The 19,373-nt window shown below is 38.5% G+C and overlaps 1 protein-coding gene across 1 annotated transcript in view; it reads right to left on the bottom strand.

Annotated features, from left to right (window-relative positions):
- Positions 1 to 667: 667 nt before the first annotated feature.
- col4a3 (collagen, type IV, alpha 3) overlaps positions 668 to 19,373 on the bottom strand; it is a 92,438-nt gene continuing 73,732 nt past the window's right edge. The window contains exons 35-52 of the mRNA XM_036556678.1: positions 18,985 to 19,083; positions 18,719 to 18,808; positions 18,464 to 18,603; positions 17,917 to 18,043; positions 14,715 to 14,795; positions 14,432 to 14,533; positions 12,968 to 13,015; positions 11,212 to 11,397; positions 10,274 to 10,404; positions 9,127 to 9,199; positions 8,096 to 8,167; positions 7,672 to 7,797; positions 7,362 to 7,460; positions 5,961 to 6,173; positions 3,099 to 3,276; positions 2,859 to 2,973; positions 1,608 to 1,780; positions 668 to 1,111 (exon numbers count right to left, since the gene is read on the bottom strand). Coding sequence (XP_036412571.1) covers positions 1,015 to 1,111; positions 1,608 to 1,780; positions 2,859 to 2,973; positions 3,099 to 3,276; positions 5,961 to 6,173; positions 7,362 to 7,460; positions 7,672 to 7,797; positions 8,096 to 8,167; positions 9,127 to 9,199; positions 10,274 to 10,404; positions 11,212 to 11,397; positions 12,968 to 13,015; positions 14,432 to 14,533; positions 14,715 to 14,795; positions 17,917 to 18,043; positions 18,464 to 18,603; positions 18,719 to 18,808; positions 18,985 to 19,083 — 2,150 coding nt within the window. The 3' untranslated portion in view covers positions 668 to 1,014. The remainder of the gene's footprint in view (positions 1,112 to 1,607; positions 1,781 to 2,858; positions 2,974 to 3,098; positions 3,277 to 5,960; positions 6,174 to 7,361; positions 7,461 to 7,671; positions 7,798 to 8,095; positions 8,168 to 9,126; positions 9,200 to 10,273; positions 10,405 to 11,211; positions 11,398 to 12,967; positions 13,016 to 14,431; positions 14,534 to 14,714; positions 14,796 to 17,916; positions 18,044 to 18,463; positions 18,604 to 18,718; positions 18,809 to 18,984; positions 19,084 to 19,373) is intronic.

A 19,373-nucleotide genomic window follows, 5' to 3' on the forward strand; every position in this document is an offset into this window, starting at 1 on the left:
AATGTTTATTCTAGGTCGCTGGTGTTCTCAGAACCCTGATCACCCCAGAGCTCAGACCTCAATATTACTGATGTTGTGACTGGGAGACTATGTACTGCTAGAAGCAGAAAATGCAACCTACTTCTAAGACTGAACATCAAAAGTATGGAAAAATACCCCTGCAGATATCTTTCAAAAACTGAAAGCAATCTCCCAAAAAGAATGGAAGCTGTAATAAAGGCAGAAATATGACATTACGTTTAGTTGTTCAGGCATCTATGTAATTTGCTGTTAAATATGTTGTTGCTTTTTCCCTGATGCCAACAATCCATTTTGACTGGAAAGTAAAACATTTGCACAGTACTATAAAAATACAAGCTCCTATACAGGACATTTACTTTAAAAAGACCTTATAAATATACACTGTCGCAGTGCTTATGAATAGCACTGTAACATATTGAACAAACACCGAACACAGACAAACACATCTCATCTCTCTTATCCTATCTCTCGATAAACTTGTAAAGGCATCAATACAAAAGCTTTTTAAGGCAAGAGTGACCATAAAGGCTTAAGTCAACTGTTTTGTAGCAAAGATGATGAAAAAAACAATTTGTTAAGACCAGGCTTTAAAAAAAGAATGAAAGAACTTTGCAATAAAATACTGTCGAAGTTAATTCTGATTTAAGTGATTTTAAGAAGTGCTCTGAACAAGGTGATCATTTGGATATGCAAAAAAAGAAAAAAGATACTAGATGAAACACATAGGACCTCTGTAGAGAATAGGCAGAGAAGTAGTCCATAACTTTTAAGTTGGCCCCATTACATTTCCTCATAGCGCTCTGTGCGTACAAGTCCATCCATCAAGACCCTTTGCAGATTGCAAACATGACTGAATATGGAATGCAACCTCAGTTTAAAGGATTGTACAAACTGAAACGGCCGATTCAGGTGGGTCTGTGAGGAACTTGCATCTCACCGTATTTGGGCAGGTGACCAATGTCTCTGTGGCAGCTGTGTGAGCTGTAAAGCTCACTATCTGTAACAACATTCCATGCGCTTCATGCAGACCCGACAGCGACTGATGACGTTGCCTTGGCAGTTTCGTTTCAGTGTCTGTGGGACTGGTTTACTGAGGGACAAAACATAGATACATATTTGCAAACATTTTCTCGCATCCAAAATGAATTCTAGCTAATATAACACCAGCTAAAGCTAAATTATGTTTGATATTCAACAAAATGTCAATTTTTTGGTGAGGATGGTATTTGTTAAAACTTCACTGTTATTGCTGGTGTATAAGGCAAATACAAATGGGCTACCAAACACAAGATGTCTTAGTAAGGTGGTAGGCCATCATGAGCTAAGCATTTTTATTTCTGTCACAGAGTGTCACATGATGTTTATTGCTTCAGTGTATCATGTAGTACACTTGTGGGAAAGCATGTGCACTTATGATGGTATGATTCCACACTCATTTGCTCAGGTTTTTCTTTTAATATGTCTCCCATCTGTATTGCAGATCTGACCACAAACTCTGCTTGATTACTATACTTCCAGTTTCAATTTCCTTTTCAGTTAAAAAAAAAAATCTATCTTCAGAAAGTGTACCACAGGTGAAAATTTACCTGAACATCTGGCTTGGGTCCAGAGCAGCCAACCAGTAGCTGTAAGAATCACTGTAAAAGTTACAAGTACCACTGCCGTGGCATTCAATAAATGGAACTTTTCGGAAATCCTCCAGACAGGAGCCCGGAGAAGACAGCGGCTGTCCTGAGCCTTCTGCACCCACACCTGTATGCTAGATACAGGAAAACATACAAACCAATCTAAAACATTTTGTAAAACATTTTGAACACTCTCAGTACACTCTTGTGGTCATAGAAAAGCGCAGCACAATAACTCTACAGTAACAATACACTTAAATCACGCTATCTAATTAACTAGCTTACATCTTGGCAGAGTTTGTTCAGTAATACAGAGTCTGTTTGATATCATAGCAGTTTATGTTACATGCTATTTTTTTTTTAAATGTACTCTAGATAACTGTCATGACATTAAACATGATGACATACACCAACCAGCCACTTCATTAAAATCACTTCCTTGTTTCTACACTCACTATTCATTTTATCAGCTCCACTTACCATATAGGTGCACATTATAATTGTACAATTACAGACTGTAGTCCATCTGTTTCTTTGCATACTTTATCAGCCCCCTTTCACCTTGTTCTTCAGTAGTCAGGACCCTTACAGGACCACCACAGAGCAGGTATTATTTGGGTGGTGGATTATTCTAAGCACTGCAATGCAAGTTTCTTCAGGGAACAAAAAAGCTTCTTATGTGGCATTGCTTTAAAGAAACTTTTTTTTGATGTGGTGGTGGTGGTGTGTTAGTGTGTGTTGCGCTGGTAGAAGTGGATCAGACACAGCAGTGCTGCTGGAGCTTTAAACACCTGTGTCACTGCTGGATTGAGTACAGTCCAGTGTTGAGAATGATCCACTACCCAAAAAAAAACCTACTCTGTGGTGGTTTTGTGGGGGTCCTGAACACTGAAGAACAGGGTGAAAGGGGACAAACAAAGTAGATTTTAGAACTGCAAAGTGCATCTATATTGTAAGTGGAGGTGATAAAATGGACAAGGATGATTTTAATGAAGTGGCCAATACAATGGTTATGTGATTACTGGACATAATCTGTGAAGCAGGGTTAAAGTGTTACCTATTATTCCACAATTACAGATTTAGCTGTCATAGCTATTCAGTAAAGTAGGTATGATTTTTTAAGAGATCAAGTTAAATGAATCAACTGATTTGCATTTAAATAAACATAAAATTGTGATATAGCTTGTGTTCATGATTGTTAGTGGTTCATACCATAACAAAAGAGTACCCCTGCCACAGAGACTGCCAGCCATTAGGGCAGTCTGGAATCCGAGTGGTCTGGCTGTGCACTGCTATTACATTAGTGGAAGCCTCACATACAGAACACCTGAAAGAGAGGTAGAGACAAAGATACAGTGGGTATGAGAAAATACCTTTGTGTCAATGCATGTCTGTGTGTGTTCTACGTTTACAGTATAAATTTGTCAGAAGTCATGGCTGTTCTGAGTATACCTGCTGATGTACTGCTCCAGAGAATCACCAGATATAGGAGCCAAGTCTCTGGGCACGGACGTGTTTGTGGACAGCCAATAGGAGAAGTCGTTCCGAGAGGCATAGCGACAGGTGCTCTCAGTATTGCAGTAAAGAAATGGCATTGTGGAAAACCTCTGTAGACAGCTCCCTAGAGTGCCTGCAGACATACATACAGACAGACACACACATACACGCATAAAAATACAAAATTCAGGCATTAGTAAATCATTAATGATTTTGGTAATGATCAGCAAAGCCAAGAAAAAAAGCCTGACAAATAATATTTGCATGTATTACAACAGCATTGCTTTTTATGAAAAGAGTCCGGGTGCTAAACTGGCCTGCTCTCAGTCCAGACCTGTCACCCATTGAAAACATTTGGCGCATTATGATATGAAAAATATGACAAAGGAGACCCCGAACTGCTGAGCAGCAGAAATGCTATATCAACAAGAATGGGAAAACATTCACTTTTAAAACCACAGCAGTTGGTCCTCCTCAGTACCCAAACGTTTACAGAGTGTTGCTAAAAGAAAAGGTGGTGAAACACAGTAGTATACATGCCCCTGTCCCAACTTTTTTGAAATTAGTTGTTGGCATCAAATTCAAAATGGGCATATATTTTTCAAAAAACAACAAAATTTCTCAATTTCAACACCTGAAATGTTGTCTTTGTAGTATCTTCATTTAAAAATATGATCTACATTATTTGCACATCACTGCATTGTATTTTTAGGTACATTCTGCACAGCATCCCAACTTTTTTGGAAATGGGGTTGTATATTACCTGTAGAAAAACAGTTTATTGTGAATGTTATTATTAATATTTACTGGACATTTATGTGATTTGGGTTGTATTTTGCTACCAATTCATTACAGTTATATTTTGCTTTAAATTGTACCAAATGTATAAATCAAAGACTAAAAATCAATAAAAAATAAATCAATTAAAACATCTTGTTCTTTAAAGAACAAGGACAGCAACTTTCTTTAGGGAACAAAGAGACCTCTTATATGGCACTGCTTCAAAAACAAACTTTTTGTCACCTGTATTTATTTTAAGAGCATACCACAGTTTGGTATAAGCATATATCAAAGGCCATGAACACAAAGTATTTTGTAGCTTGCTGTCTCACAGTAAGATATTAAAGGAATGTTATAGAGTGCCCTTTCAATTTATAAAAATGTATGTTATTTTTTGATAAAAGCTACTAATAGTACAGACTAAAGGCTAATTTGTCAACCCATGAAATTAAATTCAATACAGGTTTACCAGTTAAACCTCTGTTTTGCTCCAATTTTTTTCCACTTTCTATTTTTTAAGACTTACTAGACCAAAAAGTCAATCTTACTTTGCAGATGAAACTTTCTGTTCTCAGTTAATGACAGAATGCAACCTGACTCTGCTGTCCCTCTGACTTCCTTTGACTGTGTTTCTACCATGTTAACTCCATAAGAGACTGTTTAGTTGTTCAACTTTAACTGTAAAATAAAGCAAAAATAAATCTGATTATGTGTGAAGTAAAAACTATGACTATCAGAGGAACATATCACACTACACAAAGTCAAAACTGCATACATTGCTGATGTTGCTAATGATTTGAATGGCACTTTTTGGGTATCAGTGAATTTATACAGTTTGGAGGCTGTATTGTGAATTTAATGTGAATTTAATGTTTTTTGTCTCTAGAGGTTGAAACCTATGGGTATATGTACATAAGATGCTGCGTCCCTATATAAGGGCAACACAGTTTTTATTTGGGATTTGATCTTAATTAAGAACAGAATCAAGCACATTCAAAAGCACAAAAATGCAAACAATTCTGTAGACTTTTGCTTAGCTCCTTTCTCAAGAACAAATTTAAGAAAAAACTTAGAAAGATATGGTGAATGAGGCCCAATGTTATTGTAAAATATATACATAGTAGCCTAGCAAACCAACAGTAGCCTAGTATCCTACACATTTTCAATTATACGTTATACAAACACTCACTGTTCAGCCTATCTGTGTATTTCAACTATAGATCTACAGTATGTAACATTGTACTGTTAAATATGTTTGTATTTTGGGGGCTACACTGATTACTGTATGTTGTAGGGATTTAACTAAATTTGTATAGGTTACATTATTCCGAATAAACAGAGGCATTCTAATGTAATCTAAACTGATACTAATACAGGTACAAATAAATGATAATTTTTTTTTTGCTGTTGTACATTTATGTGGTAACACTTCATAATCCTAGCCATCAAAAATTCCTACCAAGAGTTTTATGTATGAAACTACCTACCAGTTTTGGTAGGTAGCTTTGTTTTAAGTTTTGCTTGTGCAAGTGGAGCTGTGGAAGACAATTTACCTGCACTGCTTTCGCACAGACAGTGTCAACTAAATGTTAATGGTGCTCTTCTGGCACACCAAAAATGCATCATCATCAAATATTGGTTTGAAATTTCGGGACAATACAGCCATAGGCCTGATACCATTTTAAAAAGCAAATGTCGGACAGTACTAATACGATTCTGATATCATCGTGCATCCCTAAAACCTACATTCCCTAAACGCTTATTCCAACAACTGTCAGTTGTCATAAAGGCTGCTTTTGCCAACTTTGTCATTTCACTTCAGTAAGCTGCATTACAAAGCCTTAGGAACAGCGCCCTTCACTTAAGTGTTACTATTTGTTTTAACTGCATGTGTCCCTGGTTTTTACCCGTACCGAGGATGTTGTTCATTCAAAATAGTTAGCGGTTGCTACCAGTCACAAATAGCAAGAAGAAATTAAAAATGAACTAAACAATAAAGCCTTGGTCTTAAAGGGTGTCTTTGTTTGTGTGTCATACCGAGGTCCTGCCCATGTCCCCTGTTGTTTCCATTGACAAAAAGGAGTGAAAATCCAGAGTAGAGTAGCTTGGATCCTCCTGGGCAGGGTGGTTCGTCGTGTCTCTGACTATGCCTGGTGAACAAGAAGCTGTCGTCGAATCCATTGGGCTGACACTGCCCTTGCGGCCCGCTTTTGCCTTTCAGACCAGCAGAACCAATCCAACCTGGAGCTCCTGAAAGAGCATTGGCACATCTGAGCACTAATACAGACACTCCTTCAACACCACATAGCACTCAGCTGAGCATGCTACACACCTAAACAGAGGTTCTGCCCAGTGCCCCTGACCACAACATTGCACATTTTGACCACCAAAAATGCAGAGCCTGCCTTGGACTTTTTTTTTTAAATGGGAAAAAAAATTCGTTAACAGTCACCACTGTGATAATGAATGAGGCAGTGTGCCGACTCTGGTGGTTCCCTTGGCTGAATGTCAATTCACAAGCTCTGTGTTATTAGGTTACGCTTCCCACTTAAAACTCATAAGACAACTATAAGTAATGTAGGATATAATTAAAACTTCAGATCTTGCAATTTGAAAAAAATTACATTCTTTCAAATCACAATTTTGATAAAAAAATATTCATCTTTTAGATCTACCTCAGGCAGCGTAGATTTATAATAGATAGGACTGGAGCTGACAACACGAGCCGTACCGAAGTGCAGTCAAAATTTAAAATGACTTTGAAATGTTCCTGAATTTGACTGAAGCATTCGTTAGCTGTTAGCTGCCAGATCATGGACACCTACCTACAAGACTGAAAAGAAAAATGAGTAAGGAAAGCGAAAATATAATTATTGTACTATGAAAATCATTCAGAATCCCAGATCTTCTTTGTTACTTACACAAACAAAGCTAAAATAGACGTGTTTGTGCTTTTATGCACAAACAATAAATATAGCAAAAGCACAAACAGGGTGAATGAGTTTGAAACACAGATATCAGAGTCAGAGTTGTAGAAATATTTGAATACATTTTTTATTTTAACACTACACTTTTTTATACTATATATTTCACATACTATATATTTTAATACTATATTGTACTAGTAACTGGCAGCTCACTTGAAATTGTAAAAAGAGTAATTATTTGCCTGAACTAAAACGCAAATTGAATACGTTCAAGGGCTTGTCACAAAATTACTCAAAAAGCTCAACCCCACGACACCACGCAGTACAACATAAAAAAATTATTTTCTGAATAAAACAACGCAAGTGAGCAACGTATGTGAATGTGTTGAATTACGTTAACTGCTTATGAATGCACCAGTTATTCCTACTTTACAGACTGGGTCATGATTTTGTGTTTGGGACCTGTCAAACAAAAGGCTCAATCAAAATATGGAGATACGGTGGCACCTACCCTTTGGCCCTGGATACCCTCTGTCCCCCGTCTCTCCAGGTAGTCCTTTATAACCGGTTCTGCCTACTTTGCCACTGGTTCCCTTACAGCCTTTGATTCCTACAAGAAAGAGAAATACATTATTGAGGCACCTTTAATGAAAATCAGCGGCAATGCAGGACTGATAGAGATGGAGAGACAAAGGGCGAGAAAGGACTTTTGCAAGCATATTTGCTTGTGTCCCAGTTAACATGTCTATGTGTATGCATGTTTCCTCATGCATGTCTGTTTGACTTTATATGTGCACATATGTGTATCCGTGTGCGTGTACCCTCTGGCCCAGGTGGCCCAGGAGGGCCACATTCTCCGTCTAATCCTCTGTCTCCTGGCTTTCCACATGGCCCCCGGTCTCCAGGGACAGAAATGTCTACGCAGACCGCTTCTTTCCCTTTAGGACCTGAACAGATCAATCACAGTGGGTTACTTCTACTGCATAAACCAGTTTCAGTTTACTAGTAAACAACAATAGCTCTCATCTCATTTCATCAATCTCTAGAGCAAAATCTCATCTGAACCTAAAATATCAATTTCTTTCAGTTCTAAAACAACATGGTTACACAAATGCTTCTTCAGATATTTCGGCTTTACTTTTTTCAGCTTTTTAATCTTTATACATCATTATTTTTAATTAATGATCAGAAATAACATCCCAGAAAGTATAGCAAGTTCAGCTTTATAGTTTTACGAAATCTTACCTGGACATCCTGGTGGTCCTTTCAGACCTGAACATCCTGGAGGGCCAAGGGGACCACAATCTCCGTTTTGACCTGGAAAGTGCAATTCATCTACATCAGCACATTCAAATCATAACTACAGTTAATGGCTACAGCATCTCAGAGTGCTTGTATGGTAGTACACATAAAAAACAATACACTTAACATGACTTCATTTACAAGTTACAGTCATGAATAATATATAAATTGCACCTATACACTATTCACTCATTTTGATTTTTCCTCATCTTTTGACCAGGATAATGTGATGAAAAGTTCATGTTTTTATGGATTCTAAAGAATTTGTTTAACAAATCAAGCATTAACGCTGAAAATAAAAATCCTTGCCTGTTTTTTCTTGCTGAAATGTAACTAATTCGTACACAAAAGTTTGAACACTCCCGGTCAAATTACATGTTTGTTGATTTTCTAAGTGAAAATAAGTCAACACATTCTCTACAGAGAACAAACCTAAATATGGTGGTTTTTCTGCAAATGTTTGTGCACAATTTCTATTGATCTGCTGAGTTTAACATATTTGAAAAAAAAAAAAAAACAGTATAAAATGTGTCGTAACTTTTGCATACCCCCCACATTGAGGTGCATATTAAAAATTTGTTTCAAACTTCTTTTTTTTCATTTTTAACCGGCAAGTTTGGGTTTAGTGTCATTTTCCAGTAAAGTAACCAGTGCTGACTAATTACTAATTTAAACACTTTTTCAGAAACTAAGAAATTTAAGGCACTTAAATTACTAGAATGAGCTTCAGAGAAAAGGGAAGTTACTTAGGACAACAATTAAGTCAATATGGTAGTACATCTTATATTAACTACATCAGTTTTTTTAACTGCCTTTTTAAATGTTATTATTATTATTATTTTTGTTATTATTATCATCACTACTATTACTACTAGTAGTAGTAGTATTATTTTAATCTTGTGTTTTGCTTTCATCTGAGAATATTCTTTAAATTTATTCAATTCTATTTGTATTTGAGTTGAGATACTTCTCACCCAGTGGTCCAGGTTCACCCTTCAGTCCCCTTTCTCCTTTGAGGCCAGGGCAACCATTAGTCCCATCAGCACCCTTTAAAGAAATTAATTAAAATTTTGTCACATCACCAGATTCCTTAAAAAACACTTGATTTTCTTATTATACTATTTTAAATATTTAACCAAATCTTATCATTATAAAATATAAATATATTCTACATTATAAAATATAAAATGATAAAAATGAAGACCATCTTCTTTACAAATTCTTTACATTAGCCTTGTGAAAAGCTACTCACTACAAGAGTGGAACTTTGAGGTAGATGTGCTACGACTGCAAAAGACCAGATTGGGTTGCATGAACAGGAATCTGTGGCTACAGTGGGCAAAGGTTAACCGAAACTGGAGAATTTTCTGCTGTGACATGCAGATGGTAGGGTTAGGATTTGGCTTAAACATCATGAATCCATGGACCCAAACTGCCTTGTATCAGTTCAAGGTGTTGTTGCTGATGGTGTACTGGTGTGGGGAATGCTTTCTTGGCATACACTGAGCCCCCTAATACGAGTCAAGCATCATTTGAATCTCACAGCCTATCGGCGTACTTCTGCCAACCATATGCATTCCTTCATGGTCACATTTTACTGTTCTTTAATGGCCACATCCAGTATGATAAGGTGCCTTGTCACAAAGCACAAGTCCTCTCAGTCTGGTTCAATGAATATGACAAAAAGTTTGAGGTTTTTAATGGCCTCCCCAGCCCCAGATCTCAATCCAATGGCACACCTTTGAGATGTGGCAGAACAGGAGAACTGAAACACATGCAGTAATTGAATATGACAATAAGTTTGAGGTTTTTAATGGCCTCCCCAGCCCCAGATCTCAATCCAATGGCACACCTTTGAGATGTGGCAGAACAGGAGAACTGAAACACATGCAGTAATTACAATCAAATTAACCTGGACCAGAATTTCTGGGGATTGCTTTTAGCACCATGTTGAATCTATGGCATGAAGAATCCAGGCTTTTCTGAGAGCAAAGAATGGCGTTTCTTATAAAAGGGCTGGTGAGCGTATATTTGGTAACTCTGTGTAGTCCAGCATCACTATAAGGCCAAAAACTTGGTGAGGATGTGAAAAAACATAAGTATATTGTTTTAGTTACTCACAGGTGGCCCCTGTAGGCCACTGTTTCCTCTGCAACCAGGGGGTCCCGCTGGTCCTAAAACCCCACAGTCACCCTTATCACCTTTCAGCCCAGGACCAGGTAGCCCTGGAGGACCACACGTCCCCGGGGGTCCTGCTCATACACACATAAGGCCAGGAACCACATGACACACATACAGTCACACAGATGAGTATGACATTTTTTTCATTTTCCAAAGAATAAGAAAACATTTAAAATTAAATTCAAAGTAAAAGAATATTACAGCGCACAACACAAAGAAACTTTAATGAACCTTTGCTGTGCCAGAAACATACTCACCAAATTTATTTGTTAATCTTTGCTTACATGTTTGCATCATATTCAGTTATACTGAACATATAATATTTTAAAGGAAAAGTGGAATTGACATGTTATTTCTGAGACATCTATGCTCTTTTAGCTTCAGGGGCAGCATGGAAAGAGGTGCAGTTTGTTGCATTCTGAGGTGAGGTGAGGTGAGGTGGCAGCCTGGAATGAATTTATAACGTATCCCAAACTAAAACAGCTTTAATTTAATGATTTAAATATAATAACAATAATTTATAATTTATATTTAGTTACAGCTGTTGTGTCTTAAAAAAGAATAAAGCTTCTATAGAAAATGCATGAGTAATTAAATATTCAACTTCAGCCCCTCGGTTGTTTGTGTCTGTGCAAACATCCCAGTTACAAACTAGACACAAACTAAATGACCATGCTAAAGGAAGAGAATCTTCTTCTTACAGTATATATGATTTTCAAAGCATTTTCAAAACAAATACCAGTTTCAGTCTTAAGACTGCCCCCTCTCCTGGCCCCCGCCACAAAAGTTGTGAATTGGAAATTACAATGTATTTTTCTTCCATACCATGATGTATCAATCATACAACATCAGATGATGTCTTACGACTATCAGCTCACCTGGGTTTCCTGGTGGTCCATCACAACCTCGCTGTCCCTTGGGTCCATCCACACACAATCCCTTTTCACCTGGTTTCCCAGGGGGCCCAGGTATTCCTCGCAGACCAGCAAGCCCAGGGTCCCCCTCTGGTCCACACATACCTGGTGGTCCCATGGGGCCCTCTGGCCCCGGATCCCCTCTTTGGCCTAAACACAATATAAACACATGCAGTTCAGGTTGGTAGGCTAGTTTATACATGAATTAAACAAGATGCTGTTGCTGTGAAAAAAGCATTTTCCCCTTCGCAATTTCTTCTATATTTGCATATTTGTCACACTTGAATGTTTCAGATCATCAAACTACTTTTAACATTAGACAAAGACAACCCAAATAAACACAAAATGCTGTTTTTAAATGATGATTATATTTATTGAAGGAAAACTGCTGTTTAACCCTACCCTACCCTATGCAAAAAGTAATTGCCTTAGCTACTAAATCAACCAGTTAACCAAATTAATTTGAGTACTGGGCTCAGTTTCACTAGCCACACCCAGGCATGATTACTGCCAGACCTGTTGAATTTAAACATCATTCAAATAGAACCTGTCTGGCAATGTGAAGCAGGTTTGAAGGTCTCAAAAAGCAGCATGTGATGCCACGTTCAAAAGAGATTCAAACACAAATGTAAAACAAATTAATTAATATCTACTAGGCTGGAAAGGGTTACAAAGCCATTAATAAGGCTCTGGGACTCCAGTGAACCACAGTGAGAGAAGGTCTGCTTGTCAGTTTGTGACTAATAGCTCAATTGCAGTTGGGTTATGCGGCAGGACTATAATTCAAGGCACCTAAGCACCTCTGAATGGCTTAAAAGAAACAAAATTAAGGTTTTGGAGTGACTGAGTCAAAGTTCTGACATGAATCCCATTTAGATGCTGTGGCAGGACCTTAAAAGGGCAGGTCATGTGTCATTTGTCCATTTATAGATTCCAAAATTCCTCCACAGTGATGTAAAAGACTCAGTGCAAGTTACTGCAAATGTTTTATTGCAGTTGTTACTGCCAAGAGTGGCACAATCAGTTATTTGGTTGAGGGGGCAATTACTTTTTCACATGGGTGATACAGGTTTTAAATAAATCTTTATCTTCAATAAAAGGAATGATCATTTAAAAGATGCATTTTGTGTTCACCCGTGTTGTTTTTATCTTATATTAAAATTAGTTGGACGATCTGAAACATTCAAATGTGACAAACAAATACAAGCATAAATACAAGAAACTGGGCAAAGGGCAAATACTTTTTCACACCACTGCATGGGTCCAATTACAGACTCTGTCATTTGCATGGAATGACGCAGAAAAAGGCTTTGCCATTTTTGCAATATTTTGGCCACTAATTTCTTCGCAACTGTCCAGTCTGATAGCATTTACAACTGGGCATACCAACAATACTGAATATTGTATAACATGATTTTTAAATGCAAGAAGAATGCAGCACATCGGAAAAAATAATCTAAAATGTGATTTGATCTGAAAACAATAAGATCACATAAGGATTAAACATTTGTACTCATACATGTGTACAGAATTGCTAAAAATGAAGAGCTTTGTAATGATATTAAAGCAAAATGACTATGTTACAACTAGTTGTAAGCTGCATGTACTTCTGCCACCGAGAATGCCACCAAAACATGCAAGAAACAAACACTCCCACTTGAGGAGGTGCAGAATCTGGTGTTATATCAGGCACAAAATGTTATTTGTAATGGACACTTACCTTGCCCACCCATAGCACCAGGTGGCCCTGGTGATCCATATCCAGGAACTAAAAAAGGAAATTACAATTAAGTTGAAACATTGTTTGTGTTCATGTGGGTAGCTGCATGTTGTCAGGCTGTCTTTGTGCATGGTTGGCAAATACACAGCTGTACATGTATTGTTGTGCTACTATAATTGACCATTCTACAAAATGAGTTCAAACCGCAGTCCCTCAGGTTTAAAATTATTCAGACCTTAGATAAATTAAAAAAATCATGATAACCATTGTATTATCTTAGTTTAATGTCTTTTCAATGTATTATGGTCGTTTTCTTCATAACAAGCATAAAAAAATCTCTAATAGCATGCTAATGTCTCGGTAGCTAGCTAGCTAACCTTACCGTTCCACCTTAAATAATCCAGCAGTATTGACGACTGAAATGCCAGAATGTAACTGAAACGATTCAAACAAGAAACTGGCGATAGCTGACTTCAACGTCATATTACTAAAGAATCAGGGATGGGCAATAATAAATAATTATCTTATACCCCCTCTTTGAAAGCATATGATGCACTAAATGTAACTAAAATGGTAGGGATAAAAAGAAGGGTAGGGGTAAAAAGAAGAAATGGGATTGGGCCTAAATATACACAAAATCATCATGTATAGGGTACTTTTAATTGGGGAGTGCCAGATTTATTGTTACGTTAAGCGCGACCAGCATGGTGGTAACATGTTTACTCAATCATAAACAAGGATTACCAAGTGTTTTACCACTTATGCAAAGTGAGGCATCGCCGTGTGTTTCCTGGGCGATGACCATTTTTGGCGGTATTGACTCAATCACACAATTCCCTAAAAATGATGCCTGTTAATAATAATACTGATTAAATTATATTTTCTATAAATGTTTCCAAACATGTTTTGCGAAACCCCCTTCCTCTGTATGGAAAGAGTTTTATTTTGGGATCTAAATAATTGAAAAGTAATTTGGGTTGTTGAGATTCTCGATGCTCGAACTGATTTTATTGCAAGCAAGCTTTTCATCCTAATTTTCGATTTGTGCTGATCACAGCCACAGTGACTTTCTGAATAACTCTTATTTACAACGCCACACATTTTGAGTGGTGTACAGCTGCTACCGCATGAATCTGGCCTGAAGAGTTTTAGTCCATAGGCAGTGCCTTACTTTAGCCACACCCCTGCACCCCTTATAGCCATATAGTGAGCAGTTTAAACCAGTTATTTTGTAGTGAATTTTTGTAGTGAAATCACTTTGAATTGTCACATTTTTTGCAATTAAGTAAACCTTTTTGTGATTTAATGAAAATTATTATGAGCTGTGTACGAAGCAAAAGGATTTTAGTCCAAGTCAGTTAAAAGTCTGAAATGTGTCAAACTGAATTTGAACCAATTCAGCAGAATGATCTCCTAAGCATCTGGGACTGATAATGCATTTGCATGTTTGTGCAAAGTCTTTACCCCCTTTCTCTCCTTTCAATCCAGGAGGTCCAGGGATGCCATCTTTGCCCTGGCTTCCTCTGGGCCCTGCACACCCTGGATCACCTGGTAAGCCTGGACAACCTAATATACAGAAATAAGAAACAGAAACATCACTAACACAAAACAATTTTATGAAATTAAATATGAATTTAGAGAAGAACAAGCAGAAATGCATACATTATATGGATGCACACAGGACACACACACACACACACACACACACACACACACACACACAACATAAACTAAATGAAGGAAATACCCAGAGGGCCTGGTGGTCCTGGACAACCTGGGGGACCTGGATTTCCATCGCAACCTCTTTCTCCAGGTGGCCCTGGGCATCCTGGAGAAAGAAAGAGAGAGAAAGAGAGGGAGTAAGTGAGATACATTACTCTACATGAACAAAAACCAAAAACCTCTATACCAAAACACAAGTGTTTTTTGATTACTGAGTTGTGGAAAAAAAGTCACAGAAGTCACGGCTTTATTATTTTAACCACCCATGTGGAGGATGTACTATAGCTTGCCAGGCTAAAGAACAGTTTCTGCCCTTTGGGGTTAGTTTTAACACAATGTGTAACTGAAAAATGATAGAAGTCCATATCCATCCATGTAAATGCAAAACAGGCTCCTGAGTGTTGCAACCATCTAAGCGTTGGCCCTATCATCGGAAGATCGCGAGTTTGATCCCTGGTGATGCTACAATACAATCATGATACCTAAAGCAGCATTATACGAGAATTGGTATTTTTTACTCTTGGGCTCCCCCTACAGTTTCAGAGTGTATTTCTCTTTTAAACCACTGTCGTAAACAATAATCACGATGTGAGCCTCACTCATGTACACGTGCGTTTGTTGACGAGCTGAAGGATACAGAATTCAAATCCCCTTCACATGCACGTGTATCACCGAGGCATATGGACAATACAGATTATACTAGCGATTTCAGTTGATTCTACGTGTAAACAACCAAAATCGCAAACGTAATCTGTAGTGTCCATATACCCGTGTGACGCTCATGCATGCGAAGGGGAGTCGAATTCTGCCAGCAAGACGGAATCCGGCACAATGCTGCAAAGAATATCAGAAGAGAAAGAACCATGTTGACTTGCAAAGTATAGTAATACTACAGAATTTTATTACAGGAGGTTACAAACATTCAAGGCTTATCTTGCATGATACTGACAAAGACCGACCAAGATGAATTTAGATGAATTTATTGCTTTGCATGCCAGGCTGAAACAAACGACTTTTAGCATCCAGAAAAACTACAAAACACTGTGAGACAGATACAACCACCAGGTTTTATTGCCAATCTCCTATTCTTGTGCTACATTTTGCAGGGAGTCTGCAATGTCTGCCCAGGTGTAACTTTTATGTCCTGGTCTAGCTTGGAAAACGTGAGACAGCAGTTCATGAGACAGCACAGACATAACACGCTGTCACATAGGAATCCACTGTCCTTGACGTCCATGCATCGCACATTAATGCAGTCCTTCCTGCTGTACTCAAAGATTCCTCAACTTTAAGCTTCACTTCTCTGTAGAGAAAGAGTGTTGACGAGAGTGTTGACCGTGCTGAGCTGCTGTATGTACGCAGGTCTTTGCACATGAAGTAAGTGATGGATTATGCTATTTTTTAGCTTGCTCAGAAATGGAATGTAGCTTTGGTGAAGCTGATTCAATGTTGGCTTTGCCGACTTCGATTTTTTTTTCTTCTTTCATTTAAGGTGGAACGGAAAAATTCAAACAAGAAGCTGGTGAAAAAGAAGCTTAAAATTCGAACAAGAAGCTCCCTATTACCCCAGTGAAACAAGAAGTTATGAATGACCACTAAAAAGTTTGTAGAACTATTATCTTTTGGTGCCTGAGGCTATAACAGCTGTACCATTTAAGGGAAAAATCTGAACAAGAGGCTGATGAATAGGAAGTCAACTTCAGCCTTGTTTGCAGTCATCGGTTAACACCATTTCTATTTCTGGATGGTGGCGTGTGAGGTGAGCCTCCATGCTCGTAGTATTCTCTGAGTATTTTATTTTCGTACGACACTCCTTTTAAATCATGTGTCATATCCATGTCCTTTGTCCTTCCACCTCTGCTGACCTCACCAGAAAAACTCAGCACCATCTAGTGGACTAAAAAAAGCAATTGATCAAGTTATTTTAGTACCAAAAAGATTCACTCATATTTGCACTTTATGTAACAAAGTATACATACACATGTAACAATATTGGGCACCTATGTATCGATACAATATTGCTATGCAAAACATCACAATAAGATGCTGTATCAAATTTTTCTCCCTCCCCTACTTTTTAGTGACATTTACAACTTGTTACTTGTCCATGTGTTACCACTAACCCTGCTTATGGAGTTAGTTGTAACACTTTCAGCCTTACTACTGATGTTTATCTTTTTAATCTGTAGCAGAGATATGTGCATATGAACTTGAGTGACATTCTATTCTTAATCCACAGGGTTTAATATGATGTTGGCCCACTCTTTGCAGCTATAACAGCTTCAACTCTTTTGGAAAGGCTTTCCACAAGGTTTAGGAGTGTGTTTATGGGAATTTTTGACCATTCTTCCAGAAGCGCATTTGTGAGGTCAGACACTGATGTTGGACGAGAAGGCCTGGCTCGCAGTCTCCACTCTAATTCATCCCAAAGGTGTTCTATCGGGTTGAGGTCAGGACTCTGTGCAGGCCAGTCAGGTTCTCCACACCAAACTCGCTCATCCATGTCTTTATGGACCTTGCTTTGTGCACTGGTGCGCAGTCATGTTGGAACAGGAAGGGGCCATCCCCAAACTGTTCCTACAAAGTTGGGAGCATGAAATTGTCCAAAATCTCTTGGTATGCTGAAGCATTAAGAGTTCCTTTCACTGGAACTAAGGGGCCAAGCCCAACTCCTGAAAAACAACCCCACACCATAATCCCCCCTCCACCAAACTTTACACTTGGCACAGTGCAGTCATTTTACGTGGCCTACCACTTTGTGGCTGAGTTGCTGTGGTTCCCAATTGCTTCCACATTGTTATAATACCACTGACAGTTGACCGTGGAATATTTAGTAGCAAGGAAATTTCATAACTGGACTTGTTGCACAGGCAGCATCCTATTACAGTACCACGTTGGAATTCACTGAGCTCCTGAGAGTGACCCATTCTTTCACAAATGTTTGTAGAAGCAGTCTGCATGCCTAGGTGCTTGGTTTTGTACACCTGTGGCTACGGAAGTGATTGGAACACCTGAATTCAATTATTTGGATGGGTGAGTGAATACTTTTGGCAATATGGTGTACTCCAAAAGCAAGTGTTCGGAAACTGTACACTCATAAAGCTCTAGAAATTCTGACACGGTGTATTGCGTTACACTTTTTATAGCGTAAGAAGAGAGATGAGAAGGATCAGAAAATGAACAAGAAAAATAAAGAGAGGTTAGAACTGAGTGATAGATGATAATACCTGGTGTGCCTGGTGGTCCATCATTTCCTTTGGCTCCACAGGGTCCATCTGGACCTGGACATCCTACAGGGCCACACAGTCCTCTTTCTCCCTTTTGTCCTTTTCTGCCTGAAATGCCCTGCACACCCTAAAAGGGGGGAGGGTGTGTGAGAGAAAGAGAGGCTTGAACCTAGAAAAAGAATCAAGACCAATCTTCGGAAGTCCAACAGCACGTTCGTGAGAATATAAAATATTTACTGAGCGTTCTCGGCACACCACTTAACTGGCACAGTAAGGTGTGTTGCGTTAGTACAAGCGCATCAGACAGATCGGTCCTTGCTGGGGTACAACGGCTTTGCTTACATTTCAGTGTCACTTCTACTTTGAAAGTGATGCGCCACCCAAAAATATCCAGCCAAGAGTTTAAACATCCAAATTTGACAAATTCTATCTCCATCAATGTTAAACAGCCATAACATTTAATACGGGTTTCTATGCATGAATGTATTACTTCAAACAGTGGGATTGTACTACCCCATGAAGGCAATAAGGTCTAAGTGATATGCACCTTATTTCCTGGGCATCCTGGAGGCCCTGGCTCAGGTGGGCAAGGTTCGCCTTTGACCCCTTTTGGTCCACATACTCCTGGAGGTCCATCAGATCCTGGTTCTCCAGGGAGGCCATTTTCACCCTTAAAGCCTTTGATACCTGGTGACAGAAAGGAAGCAGAGACAACATAATATGTGACTGACAATAGGATCAAAAGTAGGCAAACATACACAGCTTAGGACTATAGTTTTCTCTGCATCTATGTGTGTGTTACCTGGCAACCCCATAAATCCACAATCTCCTTCGTTGCCAGGGGGACCAGGGCCACCAGGGCAGCCATCAGTGCCTGGGTTTCCAGGAGGACCTGAGAAAAAGAAAGAGAGGGAGTTAGAGAGGGTGAGAGAGAGCATACAAGAAGAGGAGAAAGAAAAAAGAGTAACAGGAACAACAAGAGACAGAAAAAAAGCAATGGTGAAATGGTGGGGGAAAAAACAGAATAGGATGAAGTGATATGATTTTTAAGTGGACTGAGATTGTTACCTGGTGGCCCCGCACATCCTGGTGCTCCATTCTTCCCATTGTTGCCATTACATCCTGGGTCTCCTTTGTCACCTTTTTCACCAGTAAGGCCAGTATCACCTACATAACACCAAGCACAACAAATAACACTTAAGTTGGTTTAAGCATTCCTTCTCCTGGAGGAGTGTCAAAGTAAATTTGTGAACGTTTTGTTTTCTGATATGCATTAAATTAGTGTTGGGTGACGATCAAATTAAACATGATGATATTTGTCATATATATATCAGTTTCATTGTATTTGCTGACATTTAAGTTTGCATTACAATTTGCTGAGATTTAAGTTTGAATTAACAGATTCTACCTGAGTACCAGTAAAAAGAATGTCTTGCAAACCTGTTTTGACTGGACTA

This window comes from Colossoma macropomum, unplaced genomic scaffold (assembly GCF_904425465.1).
Source record: "Colossoma macropomum unplaced genomic scaffold, Colossoma_macropomum, whole genome shotgun sequence".
NCBI lineage: Eukaryota > Metazoa > Chordata > Actinopteri > Characiformes > Serrasalmidae > Colossoma > Colossoma macropomum.